Here is a 22,728-nt window from a genome sequence, read left to right on the forward strand (position 1 = left end):
GACCCATAAGAGACTATCATCTCTCTGCTGTCCCTCCTCAATGTAGAGTTCCCAAGATCTGCTCTCCCATGGAAGCATCAAGGTTTTCGGCAGGGGTTTGGGTATTGTAACAGTCCATAATAAGTATATTATGTTAATACCTATGGTTAGGGACCAACAGTTGTGCCTGAATGTCCATCAAAGGAGACAGACATAAGTGCCATTAGAGAACCAAGTTGTTAATTATAAGACATACTTGTTAAAAAGCAATGTTTACCACTAACTCACACCTTACTGTGTATTATGTTATCTGAGCATGGAAATTATGAACAAACTGAGCACAGAAGGGAGTCAAAATGGAGCCATAGATAATGACCAGGTACATTTGGGTCGATGGTTTCCAATTGCATCCAACCAAAGATTATCTATTATATTGACAAGATAGCCAAGTGACCGCTCTAACAATGGAAATGTCCTCAATGATTGAAGGCAAGTGAGATCAGGTGAGACCATTCTAGCCAATAAGAGGGCAGATACGCGTGTGAACAACAGGCACAACTAAGTAGTTTTTCTCAAAGTTGCCAGAATGCCACGTGCATCCACTTATATCAGTACATTTGTAACAGACTAAACATTACAAAACTTCTATTCGATCAAATAAGCCTCAATTGATTCGACATTCTCACATAGACCTCCATACAAAAAAGGGTTTCTCACACGGAGAGATTTTGGGCAGAGTAAATCCTCTCACTTCGCCTCTTCCTCTCTGATCCTACTAAGGATGTGGAACAGCATGGGCTTACTTTTGAAAGTGTTTCTCCTAGGCCTCACTAGATGGCACCCTCGGTCTGTCTAAAGTCAGCATACAAGACAAGCTGATGGTTCATTGCTTTGGAAAACTCTATAATGGGTTACAGTACAGTCTCAGCATAAGGCACAGGCTTGATAGAGATTCAACCTGTCAATTCTGTTCTCTTAGAGATTTGATGGGAAGGCACAAGATCCAGGAAATAGCTGTGCTTTAATATTCATATTAAACAAATAATCTTCTAAAATTAATGAAAATATATTAATTAATCCAATGTTTTCAGGCCTAAATGTGAAGTAAATCTAAAACATGTTTTTGGTTAGTTTCAGGCTGCTGTTAACTGTTCAACTCTAGCACAGGATAACAGCGTTGGCTGTAGGGGACGTCCACCATCAACGACCTGCAGTCATCTATCTGCTGTTTACACCATCTGGTCCTGCCTGAAGAGGATTCATATGTTTGCAGTCAGGCATTTTAGCGTAATTTTGATTTCAATTACAGGTCAATGTGAAGTTTGTAATATTTGAAAAGATATACTGTATTGAATAAATAAATCATGCTGATTTCCTGTGTTGGAGGCTACTCCTAAAGGAGTATTCCTTGCGTAATTGGTCAGTTGCTCGATTAAGTTCTGGGCCCATACATGTTAAGAGAAGGGATCAAGAATTGCTAGAAGGAGGTGCGGAACAATGAGCTCCACCCTCTCTCTTTATAAGTTACGGGCCAAACCCCCCCCCCTTGTTTGGTGGAATAAAACTATATTTGTAGTGTTATATGAACAACTTGTCCATTAGTATGTGAAAATGAATTAAACAATGTGTAGGAAAACACAAGCAAGTGTGTCAGGTGCTATTTTTATTTAAATGAAATAATCATAAGGACTTTTAAAGATTTCAAATTTGACCAAAAACCCTAACCTCTCTCTCAATTAGATTTAGTCTTTCCTTATGACCTATTTATCCTTAAGATGGTTTGACGAAAACGGAAGAAAAATGTATGCATACAGTCGGTCAAACAGTACTGAAAAAAGTATATCTAAGAATCAGTTGTAAACTGAAGTGTAGGCACAAACATGTAAATGGTACTATAAAAAAATAACAATGTTAAGCACATATTTTAAATATCAGTTAGAATTTTTGCTATTCTTTCCCCTGGTTGTGAAGATTTTTTTTCGTTTTTACTTTTCTATATTTTTTTATTTTTATTTTCTAAAAGGAATGTTAAAATATTCTGTGCAGATTACAGAGCTAATATATCTTGTGTCATGCATGAACAATATGCGGTTCGGCTATGAATGAGGAACATATGTAAACATTATTTTAAAAAGCACTCCTTTTTCGATTCATATTCTCTATTCATGCTTCTTTAAAAAAATATGCCTTATGTGATGAAAAGTTTAATGGAATTTGCACATTAGATTTTGTAAAGTAACATGAAAGCATTTAATAAAAACTTTTCCATTTTCTCCTCGAATAATTGAAAATAAACAAAGAAAAACAAAACAAAAAAGACAATAAATGTTTGATTCAAGGTCTTAGCTGAAAGAGTTAACAATTATGAGCAACTGGATCAGCAATCGTTGAAATTCTGCAAGGCTCTCCGAGTTCTCAGTCTCTTAGGTGTCTTTAAAAAAAAGCAGATAAAAGCAGAAATCGTGGTTGGCCAGTGCAGTCTGTCTTCCCCATCCTTCCTTCTGGTCATCAGAGCTGTTCAAGTAATCTGAGGGAAGACTGAGAAAGGGAGAGGTTCATGTATACAAGATTCACCTTTAAGTTGCATTCAAAGAACATTAAGTGGTGGTTTCTGTACATTTACGAACACATATATATCCGTGTGTGCATGCGTGTGTGTGAGTGTGTAGTCCATGAGTATGTGTTTGTAAAATGTGTGTGCTCTATTCTATGTGTAGCAGCTCACCTTGACTCTTCCTCAGGCTTCGCTCTAGAAGAGACCACAGTCCTTCAGGTTGTTCTTGATGATGACGTCGGTGACGGCGTCGAAGACAAACTGAACGTTCTTGGTGTCGGTGGCTTGGGTGAAGTGGCTGTAGATCTCCTTGGTGTCCTTCTTCTTGTTCAGGTCCTCAAACTTGGTCTGGATGTAGGCCTGTGCCTCTTCAAATTTGTTGGGACCTGGGTATAGGAGAGGAGGTTAAGACAGGAGTGTTGTGCCCATAGAATTAGATAGGTTGTTCTACTGAGTCTGCACGAGTCATGCAAGGAGAAAACTAGTGTCAGGTGGAGAAGTGGACCTGCTCTACCGATGGGATTCATGGGGTTTGTCAAGCTACACTATATATACAAAAGTATGGACACTACTTCAAATGAGTGGATTCGGCTATTTCAGTCTCACCAGTTGCTGATAGGTGTATAAAATCGTGTACACCGCCATGCGATCTCCATAGACAAACATTGGTAGTAGAATGGCCTTACTGAAGAGCTCAGTGACTTTCAACGTGGCACCGTCAAAGGATGCCACCTTTCCAACAAGTCAGTTCATACCATTTCTGCCCTGCTAGAGCTGCCCCGGCTAGAGCTCCCCCAAGTGCTGTTATTGTGAAGTGAAAACGTCTAGGAGCAACAACGGCTCAGCCACGAAGTGGTAGGCCACACAAACTCCCAGAATGGGACCGGTGGGTGCTGAAGCACATAGCGCATAAAAATAATCTGTCCTCGGTTGCAACACTCATTACCAAGTTCCAACCAGCTCTAGAAGCAACTTGATGAAATGGGTTTCCATGGCCGAGCAGCCGCACACAGACAAATCGGGTTTGGCGGAAGTCAGGAGAACGCTACCCAAATGCATAATGCCCACTGTAAAGTTTGGTGGAGGAGGAATAATGGTCTGGGGCTGTTTTTCATGGTTCGATCTAGGCCCCTTAGTTCCAGTGGAGGGAAAGCTTAACACTAAAACATAAAATGACATACTAGACGATTCTGTGCTTCTAACCTTCTGGCAACAGTTTGGGGAAGGCCCTTTCCTGTTTCATCATGACAATGACGCCGTGCACAAAGTGAGGTCCATACAGAACTGGTTTGTCGAGACCGGTGTGGAAGAACTTGACTGGCCTGCACAGAAGCCTGATCAATACTCCACCGAACACCTTTGGGATGAATTGGAATGCCGACTGCGAGCCTGGGCTAATCACCCAACATCAGTGCCCGACCTGACTAATGCTCTTGTGCCTGAATGGAAGTCCCCGCAGCAATGTTCCAACATCTAGTGGAAAGCCTTCCCTGATGAGTAGAGACTATTATTGAGGAAAAGGGGGACCAACTCCATATTAATGTCCATTATTTTTGGAATGAGATGTTTGATGAGCAGGTGTCCACATACGTTTGGTATTGTAGTGTATACATCTTGCCACTAGATTTCTTCTACTGGTAAAAACTATACCTCCTAGTCTAACATGAGAATGTCAACATACAAACACTGCCAACTACAAGAGAATATGGAACATTCAGGGGATGCAGAGTTGTGTTACGGTCTTACCAGAGTACTCTGGGAAGCAGATGGTCAGGGGACTGTGGGTGATCTTCTTCTCAAACAAGTCCTTCTTGTTGAGGAACAGGATGATGGAGGTCTCTGTGAACCACTTGTTGTTGCAGATGGAGTCAAATAACTTCATGCTCTCGTGCATCCGGTTCTATGGAGAGATGGAAAGAGAGAGAGAGCAAGGGAGGGAGGGAATGAAAACAAAACATTATTTAATTCCAGTTGATCCAGACAAATCAAAATGAATGTGAAGCAATTTCCTTTAGAAATAAAATATCATTTAAAGTGATAAGAGAGATCTAGTTAGTGGCACTTAAAGGACAACAGTGTTCTGCCTCCTCACCATCTCCTCATCCTCAGCCAGCACCAGATCATAGGCACTCATGGCCACACAGAAGATGATGGCTGTGACTCCCTCAAAGCAGTGGATCCACTTCTTCCTCTCAGAACGCTGGCCACCCACGTCAAACATCCTGCAGGAACACAAGGCTGCTGTTTACTAGTGGTGCTGTGGTGCTGTATGCCCACCCCCAACCCCCAGATCAACCTCTAGTCTAGCCCTGTCACTCCTTTGATGTGTGCAGATTTGGAATAAGGGGATAGGTGTAAACAATATGGCGCCGGCTCCCCCTCATTTTTTTTTACGGGAGCCTCCCCAATGTTGCTTAAACCTAATTTGGTCTATTTGGATCTGGAAACACAGGAGGGGATGTTTTCTGCAGGGCCATTCATGACCTCCGTATTGGGATCTATAATTACACCAAAAACATGTAAACACCATGATGATTTGACATTCCTGGAGGATCTCCCACTCTCCATTAACTCAGGCCTGGAGGATCTCCCACTCTCCATTAACTCAGGCCTGGAGGATCTCCCACTCTCCATTAACTCAGGCCTGGAGGATCTCCCACTCTCCATTAACTCAGGCCTGGAGGATCTCCCACTCTCCATTAACTCAGGCCTGGAGGATCTCCCACTTTCCATTAACTCAGGCCTGGAGGATCTCCCACTCTCCATTAACTCAGGCCTGGAGGATCTCACACTCTCCATTAACTCAGTCTGGGCCTGGAGGAGAGGGGAGGCCTGAGGGTCTCTCTGTAGTCCGATCAGCTAGCCTTCCTCTGGGGACCTTCTCTCTCCATGTGCACTGCAGTCAGTCTGCCTCCTCTATCTCTACCGCTCTCTCTCTCTCCCCATCTGTGTCTCTCTTTCTCTCGGTCTCTCTTTTTGTCTCTCTCTGTCTCCATCTGTGTCTCTTTTTGTCTCTCTCTCTCCCCATCTGTGTCTCTCTTTCTCTCGGTCTCTCTTTTTGTCTCTCTCTGTCTCAATTGGGCAAGACCCTTCGCTGCACAGACCCTGGCATTTCGTTGGTGTATTGGTACAGTGACATTGGCGTGGTTATGAGGCAGGCAGGCTGCAGACAGATGGGTCTGAGGCGCTGAGAGAGGCGATCTAGTAATGTTTGTTTGTTGACACGATTGAGCCCTGTGGAACCCATCTGAGATATTTACTAATCACCACCACCAAGGCATTTCAAAACATGGAGAATAATAATAAATACTGAGACAGTGGCATGGAAGTCTGATGTTTGTCAAATAGTAGACAGACTGTCGGTTTAGTTGTTGTACCGTCAGCCCTGCTAGAAATTCAGCTGATATTTGTGTGAAGTTCCTATGTAATGGAGTGCTACTATGCTATGTGTTGGCAGGCTGAGTAAGTACAGCTCATTACCACAGGGCTGTAATGTTCAGGGCTGTAATGAGTAGTACTCACCTCAACAGGGCTCTCATCAGCTTTAATATCACTCACTGTAACCTGATTCCATCAGACCAGATAAACAGTAGCTAACACTGCTGCAGGGCAGGCAGCGGAACATTCTGTTATTTGTGTTTGTGTAAAAACACACCCAAACACTGTCTGTCTCGACAGACAGACAGACAGACAGACAGACAGACAGACAGACAGACAGCCTTGTGCACGCACACGTTTTGATTTCCAGTGCTTTGAATATAGTGTATCAGTGTATCCTGACTCCATTTGGAAGCCTCTATTCCATTTGATGTGTAAAGGTGGTGGGGGTATTGAGATTTAAACAGGAATTTCCTCAGTATTTTATAATTAAGACATGGATAGACGACTGAGAAATAGTTCTGTTATCAAGGATAAGGAGTAATGGAGGCATGGATCCAATTCCCACATTCAAATGAACATGGATTTCTGAAGCTACCGCCAGTGAACACGTCAACCAGTCCATCAACACTCTCACACAACCTTCCCACCATACACACCGATGCACACACAATCTAACAGCACACACAGAGACACACAACCTTCCCACCATACACACCGATGCACACACAAACAGCACACACAGAAATAGAGACAGAGACACACAGAGACACACAGAGACAGAGACACACAAAGACGGAGACACACAGATGCACACACAAACTAACAGCACACGCATAAATAGAGACAGAGACACACAGAGACAGAGACACACAGAGACAGAGACACACAGAGACAGAGACACACAGAGACACACAGAGACAGAGACACACAGAGACACACAGAGACAGAGACACATAGAGACACACAGAGACAGAGACACACAGAGACACACAAAGACAGAGACACACAGAGACAGAAAGAGAGAGAACCAGACAGGGTTAGTCAGCTGGAAATTGTCTTTTCAAAGTAACAACCAGACAAAATGGTGCTTTGGAGGAATGAATATCGCTAGCTTCACTCCGAAAGACAGAGAGGAAAGAAGAAACAGAGAGGTTATTTTGCGTTTGGGCAATGGTACGAGCAGGGGGTTCAAAAAGAATCACGCACACACTAGTACGTCAGCGGTCCACTCACTTAAAGTGCAGGTCTTTGAAGGTGAAGTGTGTCTCCACGATGCCGGTGGTCTTGACTCTGGTCCGCAACACATCCTGCTGTGTGGGGATGTAGTCTGCTTTGGCTATCCTCTCTAGATCATTCAGGTAGCTGACAGGGACAACACACACGTCAGAATACAGATACACACAACTGTCAGATTAAAAACCAGGTGGACCCTCACAAAGCCTAGGGTCACAGGGTTTCAGGGCTGGTGTGGCCACGTTGTTAATGGTATTGGTGCTATCTGTTTATTTAACCATCATCGATATAAACTCACCACTAAGTGGATAGAGACTCATCAGTTTCTATTTGCTTGACTATCTGAAGTGCCCAATCTATGGTGGATACGATACACATCAGCACTCAATCTGCCAGGAGATGCCGACAGCCTTACTCAACACATTTACACACACAAATGACAATGCCATTTGATCCCTGGAAAACCATCTGATTGCGCCTGTTGAGAGAGAAAACAATTGTGCTGGTCATAGCGCTGCAGACAGCCAGGGCAGCGGGCCCTGTCAGATACTGTCAGATTCCTCTCATGTGGCGTCAGCCGGTCAGCCAGAAGGTAATTCAATGTTTTTTAAGGCCTTAAATTCATGGCAATAAATCTTTGTTTGGAAACAGCTGTCTGTTCATTTATTTCGAAGCAGCGGCCCGTTATGTTATTTGAATATAGAGGACACTTCCTGGCTGTCTGACGCCACTTCCTGGCCCTCTGACGCCTCTATCTGAATGGCTGGGTGGAGACGGGGGATGGGAGGCTGGGACTAGTGGGTGATATGTGCTTCACAATTTGGATCAAATCAATGGCTCAACATTTTAATCATACAGTTATTCTTCTGCCTTACAAAGATGTTCTGGATGGTGTGCCTCGTCACTGTATGGTACCATCAGTTCACCTATCATTGGACTACAGACTGGCACGATTTACCACCCTCACATTCTCATGTTCCCTCTCTGTGTTTATACCTGCAGAGGTTGAGTTCTAGAGACTGTTCTATAAACAGTCTGAGCTGAGGTTTACACAGAAGATTGTACATCAATATCGTGGCACAGCGTTTCATCACAAAACAAAGTGTTCGTGTTCGCTATAATCCTGCCTAAAACAAGTCTGTGCGTATATTAAAAGTGTTCTCCACACACACTCCTTCCTTCATCACAAACCAACATCTCTGATTGAAGGATTCTAATCCCACGCCCCACAGAGAAAGGCCTCCTTTGTTGTGAGGGATTCACATATTGAAACATTGCTTAATATGAGCTTTCGATTTCTAGTATCCAGAGCTTAATTGAATCCTGTGGGCTTACAGTTACAATTTACAAACCCTCCTTCTTCCCCTGTACCTCCTCCCTCTAGCAATGGTTAAACATTATTGTGGTTATTAGCTCTATGCTTTGATTCATTTGCTCATGGATTTGGCCTTTGGAGAGGAGGTGAGTTACAGTAGTGGAGCTGTAGGAGTGATTCTAGCCTGCTGAGAGGGGATCGGGCCTCTCCCTGTGCTCTGAGATAGATGACAGTCTGGAGGCTGATATTGTTGAAGCACACAGGAAGTCTCTCTAACTACAGTAGTCAAAGTGCTCTGGAGAGGCCTGATGAAATAATGTAAATCCTCATCACCGCCTTCACAACCTCTTGGGGGTCATCACAACAGTACGCTTACCAGAAAGCCAGAGCTTTAATAAGAGCAGGGCGAGTGAGCGAGCGAGGGATTAAAAAGTTATGATTAGATTGGTAATACAAAAAGGGGGAGAGAGAACAATATTGCTCCCTCTGCTCGTTTAATATTTAGTGGATGCCAGACAATCATTTTGTGACACACTATCCTGTTGTGCATTTTAGAGCCCATTTCCCTGGCACCGTGCAATCTCACCAAGAGGCCTTGTGTCTAATGGACTCGTCTAAGAACAAGTACAACACTCTCCCTCTGTTGCAGGTGGGGATACATGCACAAGTGGTTTTCCAGTCACATAGATGGTGAGTGTATCAGGAATCATGGAATCAGGTGATGTCTTGTGTTTTCTCAAAATTTCCATATAGAGTGATTGAGGGGCCCTATGGGGCCCGGTGATAAGGGACTCTAACCTACACCACGCTACAGCAGCACTGGGGAGAGAGAGCCTTGCAGTAGTAGTGTGTTTTCTTTCATCATTAGACCAACAACTTAGCACTACATTACACTGACGGAGCACTACATTACATTGACTCAGTTAAAGGCCTCGATGTTAATGAGCGGCTCTGTGGAGAGGCTCCAGAGAGAGCTGACAGCCTGCGGCATGCAGGCCGGCTGTGTTGGGGTCAGACATTAGAAGCATGACTAGACCTAAATGGAAGTGACATGATACCTGTTGTTGTTCTACATAGAGGAATACTTACAATGGGAGTCACTATAAAGGACTAACCTGGGACAATAGCATAGCCTTACACTGTAGCATCTGTTGACTGGTCGCTGTGAGAACCAGAGCACAGAACATTGAATCTGGGCGCAAAGATGCATAGCACTGCTGGTTTCAGGGGCAGAGTCAGAGCTGGGATACCAGGTGAGTGATCTGTCTGGCCAATCAATGACGTCAATCAAGAGCCAGGTAGAGTAGAAAAGAAAAGCAGCAGTACTGCAGACCTCGAGCCAGGATTTTAATAGCCCTGGACTAAAGGCTGCAACCAGGCGTGACATGGTCGGTGCCAACCACAAACTGCCACCAATCCCTGGATACCCCAGTGACTCCATCATTCAGGCTACATTTTCCTGATGGCTGCCTCATGGCCAGCCGAGAGGGAGGAGGAGGAGGGAAAGAGGGAGTGACTGCATATGTGAGCAGTCACTGTGAAACCACACTGTCCTCCACCCTGACTTCAGAGCTCCCGCTGCTATTCGGGACAGGACAGGACAGCTCTACTAGCGTGGGAGCTGAGCAGGCTGTCCCAATGCAGTCAGACTTTGGACACAGAGAACTACACAGAGGTTTCAGAACAGAACTAAAACTACATTCAGACCCATCTCCAGAAATATTGTTGGTAAGCTAAATCAAAGGAAAGACATTTTAGAACATCAAATTGAACTATTAAATGAACACTAGCAGCAGTTAGACAATAGTATTTCCTTGTCTGTTATCACCTCTAATTTGTCTTGGCCATAAAAAAATCTTACAGGAAAACAACAACATAGAAAACATATTCAGGCTGGGGACTATACAGGTGAATTAAAAACCGCTCTCTAAACAAGCGAAAGTCATCTGTTTGTAAACAACATGTTGGTTGTTTCTTAACTCCCATCATCAAAGTGGATTGATCCAATCTATTATGTCAGGAACTGGTCCTCTCTTCAGAAATTGATTCGGGGGAAATTAGGTTTGTGAAAATTCCTGGAAGTTCAGAGTCAGACTAACCCCCATTAATAAACCAATTGGTTCCTAAACAAAGTGATAACACATAGCGCATGCAGCCTTGATCTCTTAATCCCCTTAAAATAGAGATGGGAGACCGAGGGGGGACGGGATGAGGGAATTTTGGAGTCACTGTGGTGCGAAGCCATTAGAATCAGAGCCTGCTGATCTAGTGTGATGCTGCTGCTTCCACAAAACTCCCCCTGATTGCTTTGCCCCAGATTCAGAAGGTAAATCCAGTAAAATCACAGCCTACTTCAACAGAACCCATTAAGTTTTGTGATCTAGGAGGGGGACATGGAGAGCGGCTGAGATAATGGTACTATGGCATTGAGGAGCACACCACATCAGTCACTGCCTTTATCAATAAGTGTATCGAGGACGTTGCCCCCACAGTGACCGTACGTACATACCCCAACCAGAAGCCAAGGATTACAGGCAACATTTGCACTGAGCTAAAGGGTAGAGCTGCCGCTTTCAAGGTGCAGGACTCTAACCCAGAAGCTTATAAGAAATCCTGCTATGCCCTCTGACGAACCATCAAACAGGCAAAGCGCCAATACAGGACTAAGATTGAATTGTACTACACTGGCTCCGATGCTTGTCGGATGTAGCAGGGCCTGCAAACTATTACAGACTACAAAGGAAAGCACAGCCGCGAGCTGCCCAGTGACATGATCCTACCAGACGAGCTAAATCACTTCTATGCTTGCGTCCAGGCAAGTAACACTGAAACATGCATGAGAGCATCAGCCGTTCCGGACGACTGTGTGATCAAGCTCTCAGTAGCCAACATGAGTAAGACCTTTAAACAAGTCAACATTCACAAGGCCGCTGGGCCAGACGGATTACCAGGACATGTGCTCCGGGCATGTGCTGACCAACTGGCAGGTGTCTTCACTGAAATGTTCAACATGTCCCTGATTGAGTCTGTAATACCAACATGCTTCAAGCAGACCACCATAGTCCCTGTGCCCAAGAGCACTAAGGTAACCTTCCTAAATGACTACAGACCCGTAGCACTCACGTCCGTAGCCATGAAGTCCTTTGAACAGGGCTCCGGGCAGCCGAGCGGAAATGGAGGAAAACTCGCCTCCCTGCGGACCTGGCATCCTTTCACTCCCTCCTCTCTACATTTTCCTCTTCTGTCTCTGCTGCTAAAGCCACTTTCTACCACTCTAAATTCCAAGCATCTGCCTCTAACCCTAGGAAGCTCTTTGCCACCTTCTCCTCCCCCTCCCCCCCTCCTCCCTCTCTGCAGATGACTTCGTCAACCATTTTGAAAAGAAGGTCGACGACATCCGATCCTCGTTTGCTAAGTCAAACGACACCGCTGGTTCTGCTCACACTGCCCTACCCTGTGCTCTGACCTCTTTCTCCCCTCTCTCTCCAGATGAAATCTCGCGTCTTGTGACGGCCGGCCGCCCAACAACCTGCCCGCTTGACCCTATCCCCTCCTCTCTTCTCCAGACCATTTCCGGAGACCTTCTCCCTTACCTCACCTCGCTCATCAACTCATCCCTGACCGCTGGCTACGTCCCTTCTGTCTTCAAGAGAGCGAGAGTTGCACCCCTTCTGAAAAAACCTACACTCGATCCCTCCGATGTCAACAACTACAGACCAGTATCCCTTCTTTCTTTTCTCTCCAAAACGCTTGAACGTGCCGTCCTTGGCCAGCTCTCCCGCTATCTCTCTCAGAATGACCTTCTTGATCCAAATCAGTCAGGTTTCAAGACTAGTCATTCAACTGAGACTGCTCTTCTCTGTATCACGGAGGCGCTCCGCACTGCTAAAGCTAACTCTCTCTCCTCTGCTCTCATCCTTCTAGACCTATCGGCTGCCTTCGATACTGTGAACCATCAGATCCTCCTCTCCACCCTCTCCGAGTTGGGCATCTCCGGCGCGGCCCACGCTTGGATTGCGTCCTACCTGACAGGTCGCTCCTACCAGGTGGCGTGGCGAGAATCCGTCTCCTCACCACGTGCTCTCACCACTGGTGTCCCCCAGGGCTCTGTTCTAGGCCCTCTCCTATTCTCGCTATACACCAAGTCACTTGGCTCTGTCATAACCTCACATGGTCTCTCCTATCATTGCTATGCAGACGACACACAATTAATCTTCTCCTTTCCCCTTCTGATGACCAGGTGGCGAATCGCATCTCTGCATGTCTGGCAGACATATCAGTGTGGATGACGGATCACCACCTCAAGCTGAACCTCGGCAAGACGGAGCTGCTCTTCCTCCCAGGGAAGGACTGCCCGTTCCATGATCTCGCCATCACGGTTGACAACTCCACTGTGTCCTCCTCCCAGAGCGCTAAGAACCTTGGCGTGATCCTGGACAACACCCTGTCGTTCTCAACTAACATCAAGGCGGTGGCCCGTTCCTGTAGGTTCATGCTCTACAACATCCGCAGAGTACGACCCTGCCTCACACAGGAAGCGGCGCAGGTCCTAATCCAGGCACTTGTCATCTCCCGTCTGGATTACTGCAACTCGCTGTTGGCTGGGCTCCCTGCCTGTGCCATTAAACCCCTACAACTCATCCAGAACGCCGCAGCCCGTCTGGTGTTCAACCTTCCCAAGTTCTCTCACGTCACCCCGCTTCTCCGCTCTCTCCACTGGCTTCCAGTTGAAGCTCGCATCCGCTACAAGACCATGGTGCTTGCCTACGGAGCTGTGAGGGGAACGGCACCTCAGTACCTCCAGGCTCTGATCAGGCCCTACACCCAAACAAGGGCACTGCGTTCATCCACCTCTGGCCTGCTCGCCTCCCTACCACTGAGGAAGTACAGTTCCCGCTCAGCCCAGTCAAAACTGTTCGCTGCTCTGGCCCCCCAATGGTGGAACAAACTCCCTCACGACGCCAGGACAGCGGAGTCAATCACCACCTTCCGGAGACACCTGAAACCCCACCTATTTAAGGAATACCTAGGATAGGATAAAGTAATCCTTCTCACCCCCTTAAAAGATTTAGATGCACTATTGTAAAGTGGCTGTTCCACTGGATGTCATAAGGTGAATGCACCAATTTGTAAGTCGCTCTGGATAAGAGCGTCTGCTAAATGACTTAAATGTAAATGTAAATGTAAATGAAAGGCTGGTAATGGCCCACATTACAACCATTATCCCAGAAACCCAAAACTCACTAATTTGCATACCGCTCAAACAGATCCTCAGAAGATGAAATCTCTATTGCACAGCACACTGCCCTTTCCTACCTGGACAAAAGGAACACCTACGTGAGAATGCTATTAATTGACTACAGCTCAGAGTTCAACACCATAGTGCTCTCAAAGCTCATCACTAAGCTAAGGATCCTGGGACAAAACAATTCCCTCTGCAACTGGATCCTGGACTTCCTGACGATCTGCCCCCAGGTGGTGTGGGTAGGTTGCAACACATCTACCACGCTGATCCTCAACACTGGAGACCCTCAGGGGTGCGTGCTCAGTCCCCTCCTGTACTCCCTGTTCACCCACGCCTGAATGGCCAGGAACGACTGCAATACCATCATTAAGTTTGCAGACGACAGTGGTAGGCCTGATCACCAACAACGATGAGACAACCTATAGGGAGGACGTCAGAGACCTGGCAGTGTGGTGCCAGAATAACAACATATCCCTCAACGTGATCAAGACAAAGGAGATGATTGTGGACTACAGGAAAAGGAGGACCGAGCACACCCCCATTCTCAACAACGAGGCTGTAGTGGAGCAGGTTGAGAGCTTCAGGTTTCTTGGTGTCCACATCACCAACAAACTAGCATGGTCCAAACACACCAAGACAGTCGTGAAGAGGACACAAAACCTATTCCCCCTCAGGAGACTGAAAAGATTTGTCATGGGTCCTCAGATCCTCAAAAGTTTCTACAGCTGCAACATCAAGAGCATCCTGACTGGTTGCATCACTGCCTGGTAAGGCAACTGCTCGGCCTCTGACCACAAGATACTACAGAGGGTAGTGCGTACAGCCTGGTACATCATTGGAGCTAAGCTGCCTGCCATCCAGTTCCTCTACACCAGGTGGTGTCAGAAGAAGGCCCTAAAAATTGCCAAAGACAAAAGGCCAAAAGGCTTCTCAACAGCTTTTACCTCTGAGCCATAGGACTCCTGAACAGGTAATCAAATGGCTACCTGGACTATTTGCATTACACTGCTGCTACTCTGTTCATCATCTATGCATAGTCACCTTAACTATACATTCATGTACATACATTTGAAGTCGGAAGTTTACATACACTTAGGTTAGAGTCATTAAAACTCGTTGTTCAACCATTCCACAAATTTCTTCTTAACAAACTATAGTTTTGGCAAGTCGGTTAGGACATCTACTTTGTGCATGACAAGTAATTTTTCCAACAATTGTTTACAGAAAGATTATTTCACTTATAATTCACTGTATCACAATTCCACTGGGTCAGAAATTTAGTTGACTGTGCCTTTAAACAGCTTGGATAATTCCATAAAATTATGTCATCGCTTTAGAAGCTTCTGATAGGCTAATTGACATAATTTGAGTCACTTGGAAGTGTACCTATGGATGTATTTTAAGGCCTACCTTCAAACTCATTGCCTCTTTGATTGACATGGGAAAATCAAAAGAACTCAGTCCAAAAAAATTGCAGACCTCCACAAGCCTGGTTCATTATTGGGAGCAATTTCCAAACGCCTGAAGGTACCACGTTCATCTGTACAAACAATAGTACGCAAGTATAAACACTATGGGACCACGCAGCCGTCATATCGCTCAGGAAAGAGATGTGTTCTGTCTCCGAGAGAAGAACATACTTTGGTGCGAAAAGTGCAAATCAATCCTAGAAAAGCAGCAAAGGACCTTGTGAAGATTCTGGAGGAAACAGGTACAAAAGTATCTATATCCACAGTAAAACGAGTCCTATATCAACATAAGCTGAAAGGCCGCTCAGCAAGGAAGAAGACACTGCTCCAAAACCGCCATAAAAAAGCCAGGCTACGGTTTGCAACTGCACATGGGGACAAAGATCACACTTTTTGGAGAAATGTCCTCTGGTCTGATGAAACAAAAATAGAACTGTTTGGCCATAATGACCATTGTTATGTTTGGAAGAAAAAGGGGGAGGCTTGCAAGCCGAAGAACACCATAACAGCCATGAAGCACGGGGGTGGCAGCATCATGTTGTGGGGGTGCTTTGCTGCAGGAGGGAGTGGTGCACTTCACAAAATAGATGGCATTATGAGGAAGTAAAATGATGTGGATATATTGAAGGAACATCTCAAGACATCAGTCAGGAAGTTAAAGCTTGGTCGCAAATGGGTCTTCCAAATGGACAATGACCACAAGCATACTTCCAAAGTTGTGGCAAAATGGCTTAAGGACAACAAAGTCAATGTATTGGAGTGGCCATCACATAGCCCTGACCTCAATCCCATAGAACATGTGTAGGCAGAACTGAAAAAGCATGTGTGAGCAAGGAGGCCTACAAACCTGACTCAGTTACAGCAGCTCTGTCAGGAGGAATGGGCCAAAATTCACCCAACTTATTGTGGGAAGCTTGTGGAAGGCTACCCAAAACGTCTGACCCCAATTAAACAGTTTAAAGGCAAAGCTACCAAATACTAATTGAGTGTATGTAAAGTTCTGACCCACTGGGAATGTGATGAAAGAAATAAAAGCTGAAATAAATAATTATCTCCACTATCATTCTGACATTTCACATTCTTAAAATAAAGTGGTGATCCTAACTGACAGGGAATTTTTACTTGGATTAAATGTCAGGAATTGTGAAAAAGTTTAAATGTATTTGACTAAGGTGTATGTAAACTTCCGACTTTATCTGTAATCCCTCAATTAGCACGACTAACCGGTGCCCCCCGCACATTGACTCTGTACTGGTACACCTGAAAATATAGCCTCACTACTGTTATTGTAACTGTCATTTATCTTTAAAAAAAAACATTTTTAAAAGTTCTTTACCTATCTTTTGTTTACCTAATAACTATTTATTCCTAAAAAATTGCACTGTTGGTTAGGGCTTGTAAGTAAGCATTTCACTGTAAGGTCTACACCTGTTGTATTCGGCGCACATGACAAATAAACTTTGATTCGATGGTCTTCCAAAAGTTCCACTCTACAGAGTGTGATAAGTTACAGGTAGGCCATTTATGTTTTTGTAGTTTCCCAAAAATGTTTCAAAACTTAGAAATCACACATCAAAATTGCATATCTTGCATATCTTTGGGTACAGCCTTACAGGTACTATATGGTAACATGGAAAAGAGTAGGACCATGACAAAGTAGACTATGAGCCTGGCAGAGGTACGTAGCCAAGTGGGCAGAGTGGTGTTGGTCGTTACTCACTAGGCAGCCGAGTCGTTGAGCTGGTACTCGCGGGCGCGCGTAAAGCAACCCTGCACCCCTCCGTCGCCCCACAGCCTCTGCATGGCGTTGGACAGGTCGTCTGGCAGGATGCCCTGCTCCTCAGCAGCCCCTGAGAGGGCAAACAGCTGGCGGGCATCATCCTGGAGGCGACACAGACACACACAGGGTTAGGAATGAGTCAGACCAAGTGGAACAGACAAGAGACCTTAACTAATCAACGTTAATAAACTTGGCCATGGTAAAGCAGACAGTAATAGATCAGGTCTCACAAGGTCAATTAGACTGGAGGACACAATTAGACAGTCTGCACTACAAACAGAAGAACCATTAAACACAGTAATCATACCTATCCACTGGAGAGACTGTCCTCACTCTTTCTCAGAGCTCTGTGTGTGCGCATGTGTGTCTGTGTGTGTTCGGGCCAGCCATACAGGTGACTCATCATTCAGAGTAGCCACAGGGGAGCACCCCAGGGCACAGCACCCCTCTGGAAGGGTCCATGAGAACAGGATGACTGAGGTAATTATACCTGTAGACACAGGCAGGTTTCCGCCAGGTCTCAGCCCTGACTTACACACAGAATGTGGTGTATAGCTTTCCCCTAGCATGGTCCCACGCTGACTTACACAAGTATGTACACACAAACACACAGAGCATCAGAAGGGCCGATTACACAGCTCCCACATCACCTTAGTGCACTGCCCACAAAACCCTCTTGACCATCCCTCCATGCATCGATGCTTTCCAGGGAAAAGATGGACAAACTCCTAAAGCTGCATTGACTGAGAGGAGACATGCTGGCCTAAGTTCCATGCAGCTGGTTAACCTGTGTCTGCCCAGTCCACCCCCAGTCTAACCCAGTCCAGCCCATGAACTGGTTAATAAGTGATGGAGGCGGTTCTAAGAAGAAGAATCAAAACAAATACACCAGGTGATCAAGGCCTCTTTAAAGTAGCTCACAGGAATAGAGTGTGTACTTGAGAGAGTGTATTGTGTTGTAATTAAAGTCTGTGATAAACAGACTAGTTTTATGGCGACTGAAGGAGGATGACCTGTATCGTATCAAGACTATGTCACCTGAGCCCACCTCCTCCCTTCAAGAGCCCTTAAGGTGTGCACAATAAGAGAGAACAGTATGGTGTGAATAGGTGGCAAAATTACATTCCCTGGTTTTCCAGTAATCCTGGTTGGAGGATTAAGGTTTTCCGGTTTATTCCCTCCTCATTGCAGAAATCCCCCAATCTGGATATCTGGAAAACCTGGGAATTTTTTACACTATGTGTGTAAAATGAAAACTAGCGCAGATCTCTGTTGTTACATTAAGTCAAATACTTGAAACAGCCAATCTACAGAACATGTAATACATTAAACTATCAGGCCAAGAGAGTAAGACACCAGAACATTTTGAGTAGCACTCCCTCTTGCAGTCTCACCCCTGGGGAGCTGCTTTGTAAAGGAAGTTAGCATGGCTGAGTTAGCCACTGCAGCAGTGAATACACCTGATAGATATACTGCAGTGGGGGACTATAGAGAGAGCCCTCCCCGTTCAGCACTACAGTCACTGGGAGTGGTATTAGACGAGCAAGCGTGTATGTGTGTACAGATAAGCCTACAGCCCATTCCTACTCCATCATTATTAACACCTAAATGACTTAACAAAAGGCCTATCTCAATAGGCATGGGTGCTGTACATTGGTAGTGAATGAGATGCATTAGTCCCATACAATGTAAATCACTTTATCAACCACCATGTACAGTGGGGCAAAAAAGTATTTAGTCAGCCACCAATTGTGCAAGTTCTCCCACTTAAAAAGATGAGAGAGGCCTGTAATTTTCATAGGTACACTTCAACTATGACAGGCAAAATGAGAAGAAAAAAAATCAGAAAATCACATTGTAGGATTTTTAATCATGGCTCTGTTTAGAGCTAGTAAAGCAGCATAATCCACAAAGCCCATTGTTGGAGAATGTAGCCCGTCTTACGGTGTACAACATTATCATTACGAATTCATTATGTCAATCAGGTTAGGTTATAATATATAACACTGGTATAGTTTCACCGCTGTGAAGTTCTGATTTCTGTTTTTTTTAAATCATTTTGAGAGACACCGACAGACCTGCAGAGATTTGTAGTAGGAATATGTCTTGCAGAACTAGTTACCCCCAATAAACCAAATGTGACACATACCAGCGGGAGAACACTCTTCCCTCTCCATGCCTCCTCTGCACAGGAAATTAACACTGGGAAGTAGTACAAAATTAGGTCTTTATCTCAATACTTGATCAAATCCAAAATTGGACTTGGTCGAGAGAGTGAGCAGATCGCTCACTTAATAATACTTCTGTTTGGTTGGTAATATGAAGAACAGGAAAATATTTCATAAGATTCCTATTTGCATAGAGAGGAACTGTAAATCTTGTTTGGGAGAGACATGGGGGGGCATGACTATAATTGGCTCTTACTAAGAACACACACATGGATAGTTTTTTATTGTTGTGTCATATCTCTCAGTAGTTCCCACTGGGCAGACAGGCAGCTTAGCTCTGCAGTGGTCCCCCTAGTCTAATGACACACATGGGCAGCAGGATTGAGTACACATGGCACATCACTGGATGGTACTCACTCACTCCGCCTCATACAAGGTCTGGGAGGCTAACCTACTCGAAACTCTAATCTGTCTGGAGGCTATTGTCACATAGCACTTCAGGAAGAAGAGATACTTGAGCATAGATAATTTCGCCGTCTCACTCCAGACAGATTAGAGCTGGACTAGAGAAGAGGTCTGTTTTGTGAGAAGAGTGGGAGAGGTTCAAGGGCTGGTTGGCTTTTAGAGCAGCAGTGGGGTGTATGCAGAGAGAACAGTGGCTGCTCAGGTGGATGCACTCAGACGTGTGTGTGTGTGTGTGTGTGTGTGTGTGTGTGTGTGTGTGTCTTACCGCTCGAGCGGCCTCTTCGTAATCGATCTTGAGGTTAGCCATTGCCTTGATGATGGCCATGATTGACTGGATGGTGTTGCTGTAGACCACAGCTCTGTACTGTTTACACTCTTCTTCTGAGTAGCCATCCTCATGGATGATCCTGACAGACACAGGAGAGAGAGAGTCGGAGGGTCATTTAAACAGGAGGGAGAGAGGAGTTGGGTCATTTAAACAGGAGGGAGAGAGGGGTGGGTCATGCAATCTCCATAGCCAAGCGTCAGCTGGAGTGGTGTGGAAGAACTTGACTGGCCTGCACAGAGCCCTGACCTCAACCCCAATGAACACCTTTGGAATGCCGACTGCAAGACAGGCCTAATCGCCCAAAATCACTGCCTGATCTCACTAATGCTCGTGGCTGAATGGAAGCAAGTCCCTGCAGCAATGTTCCAACATCGAGCCTTCCCAAAAGAGTGGAGGCTCTTATAGCAGCAAAGTGGGGACAAACTCCATATTAACGCCCATGATTTTAGAATGAGATGTTCAACGAGCAGGTGTCCATATACCTTTGGTATCTAGTGTATGTGCAGATATTTGCACCATGTCATTGCTCGCTCTCTCACTCTACTGTGAGTGCATAATGAGCCTCTTGCTAGGTTTCACTCATATGGCGAAGGGGTTGAAGCTTATTGGCTGAAACTCAAATTGCTAAGGGGCTGGGCCCACATGTGGGAACATGTAGGGGAAATGGTGCATCACAGCTTCCAGAAAACAGTCGCTTTCAAACAAGGGATTTCGTGGCTAATTGAGGTTAAACAGTAATTCTGCTCATATATTATGCATGTGTGAAAACTGGAGGTTTACTAGTCGCCAAAGTTCCGGAGCATGTATTTAATAATTGAAACAAGTACTTTCTACTTTAATCATTGGCTGTACTATGCATACTGAATACTTCATTCCAGACTGATGGTCTGTGGGGGAAGATCCGGTCTCTGCTGAGAGAACACTACAACTAAAACAAAGAGACTATAGTATGGAGGAGGGAGATGGAACAAATATGTTGATAGTAAAAAGCGGCCAGGCCAAGACAGGAGCTCCTACGCTATGAAACAAATATTTTACACCGTCTAGTCACACCAATTCCCTCTGGGAGCATGGATTGGGCCCTGCGGTGAGGAATTCTCAATCAAACTAATTGGAATGAAAGGGAGCCTGCTATAGGATGAAGGCCAAATGGGACTTAAATAATTAATTTATGTTTTTACCTTTATTTAACTAGGCAAGTCAATTAAGAACAAAATGTTATTTTCAATGGCGGCCTAGGAACAATGGGCTAACTGCCTTGTTCGGGGGCAGAACAGCAGACTTTTACCTTGTCAGCTCGTGGATTTGATCTTGCAACCTTTCAGTTACTAGTCCAACTCTCTAACCACTAGGCTACCTGCCGCCCCATGAGCTCACAGAGTGTTTATTCTCAATTACAATTCAGCGAAGACAACACACCAAAGAGCCACGCTGGCTGGGGAGGTTGGAGGTGAACCAGGGAGACTTATTTGTTCATTCTGAAATCTAAGTTAAATTTTGAAATTCCGAGAAAATCATGATGAAGCCTTTTCGTTGTTAGTGGAGCCCTCAAGTTATTTATACTAAAGGCAATTATACTGAACAAAAATATAAAAACGCAACATGCAACAATTTTACTGATTAAAAGTTCATATAAGGAAATCAATCAACTGAAATTAATGAATTAATTAGGCCCTAATTTATGGATTTCACATGACTGGGCAGGGGCGCAGCCACTTCTGAGCGAGGCCCACCCACTGGGGAGCCAGTCCCAGCCAATCAGAATCTTTTTTTCCCCGACAAAAGGACGTTATTACAGTCAGAAAATCCCGCACGTAAAGAAGCCGCATGTGGAGGTCCTGGGCTGGCGTGGTTACACGTGGTCTGCGGTTGTAAGGCCGGTTCTCTAAAAAGATGTTAGAGGTGGCTCATGGTAGAGAAATTAACATTAAATTATCTGGCAACAGCTCTGGTGGACGTTCCTGCAGTCAGCATGCCAATTGCATGCTCCCTTAAAACTTGAGACATGTGGCATTGTATTGTGTGACAAAACAACACATTTTAAAGTGGCCTTTTATTGTCCCCAACACAAGGTGCACCTGTGTAATGATCATGCTGTTCAATCAGCTTCTTGATATGCCACACCTGTCAGGTGGATGGATTATCTTGGCAAAGGAGAAATGCTCACTAACAGGGATGTAAACAATGTGTGCACAAAATTGGAGCAAATGGAACATTTCTGGGATCTTTTATTTCAGCTCATGAAACATTGGACCAACACTTTACACGTTGTGTTCATATTTTTGTTCAGTATAATACAAATCATTTTCATGTCAAAACAAGTTACTGGCTAATTAGTGACGTAAAAAAAGATTTCATCATCAGGATGGTTTTGACAGTGTTTCGCCCATGTATTACAGGGGTGTGTGTGGTGTGTGTGTTATTAATCCAGTGTGAAATGGTTTAATAGCGTCAGTTGAATTGATCTGTGTGAGTGGATGAAAAAGGGATTGAAAGCATGGCACAACGAGAATGTGGAGGAATAATTCAACCATTGAAGAGTGTGTGCGTGAGTGTGTGTGTGAATATATAAAGGATAATTGTGTGTGCTTGCATTGATGTGTATGTGGGGGGAAGGTGTGTGCGTGTGTTTCGTTATTCCAGGCAGTAACGTCTGTGTTTGTCTTCAAGAATGTATGTGAGAGGGATTGAGGGTTTAAATGTGTGTGTGTTTTCATTTGTGAGATTGAGCAGTGGGGTTATACAGAGACAACATTGCCTCCAGAGCCAAGGTGCTCATAACCATCAGCTTAAGTCCTACAGATTTACCCC

The 22,728-nt window shown here is 44.9% G+C and overlaps 2 protein-coding genes across 2 annotated transcripts in view; one reads left to right on the top strand and one right to left on the bottom strand.

The window, feature by feature from the left end:
- Positions 1–1,625: 1,625 nt before the first annotated feature.
- LOC115140088 (guanine nucleotide-binding protein G(i) subunit alpha-2-like) overlaps positions 1,626–22,728 on the bottom strand; it is an 89,014-nt gene continuing 67,911 nt past the window's right edge. Inside the window, exons 3-9 of the mRNA XM_029678164.2 lie at positions 19,855–19,996; positions 16,897–17,057; positions 7,148–7,276; positions 4,626–4,755; positions 4,280–4,433; positions 2,705–2,919; positions 1,626–2,517 (exon numbers count right to left, since the gene is read on the bottom strand). Of these exons, the coding sequence (XP_029534024.1) occupies positions 2,729–2,919; positions 4,280–4,433; positions 4,626–4,755; positions 7,148–7,276; positions 16,897–17,057; positions 19,855–19,996 (907 nt within the window). The 3' untranslated portion in view covers positions 1,626–2,517; positions 2,705–2,728. The remainder of the gene's footprint in view (positions 2,518–2,704; positions 2,920–4,279; positions 4,434–4,625; positions 4,756–7,147; positions 7,277–16,896; positions 17,058–19,854; positions 19,997–22,728) is intronic.
- LOC135560210 (uncharacterized) lies at positions 12,736–13,508 on the top strand (the record flags this gene model as incomplete). The annotated part of the gene is made up of 1 exon (XM_065001721.1): positions 12,736–13,508. A coding segment is annotated over one exon (762 nt), but the record flags the coding sequence as incomplete, so codon positions are not given.

This window comes from Oncorhynchus nerka, linkage group LG2, assembly GCF_034236695.1.
Source record: "Oncorhynchus nerka isolate Pitt River linkage group LG2, Oner_Uvic_2.0, whole genome shotgun sequence".
NCBI lineage: Eukaryota > Metazoa > Chordata > Actinopteri > Salmoniformes > Salmonidae > Oncorhynchus > Oncorhynchus nerka.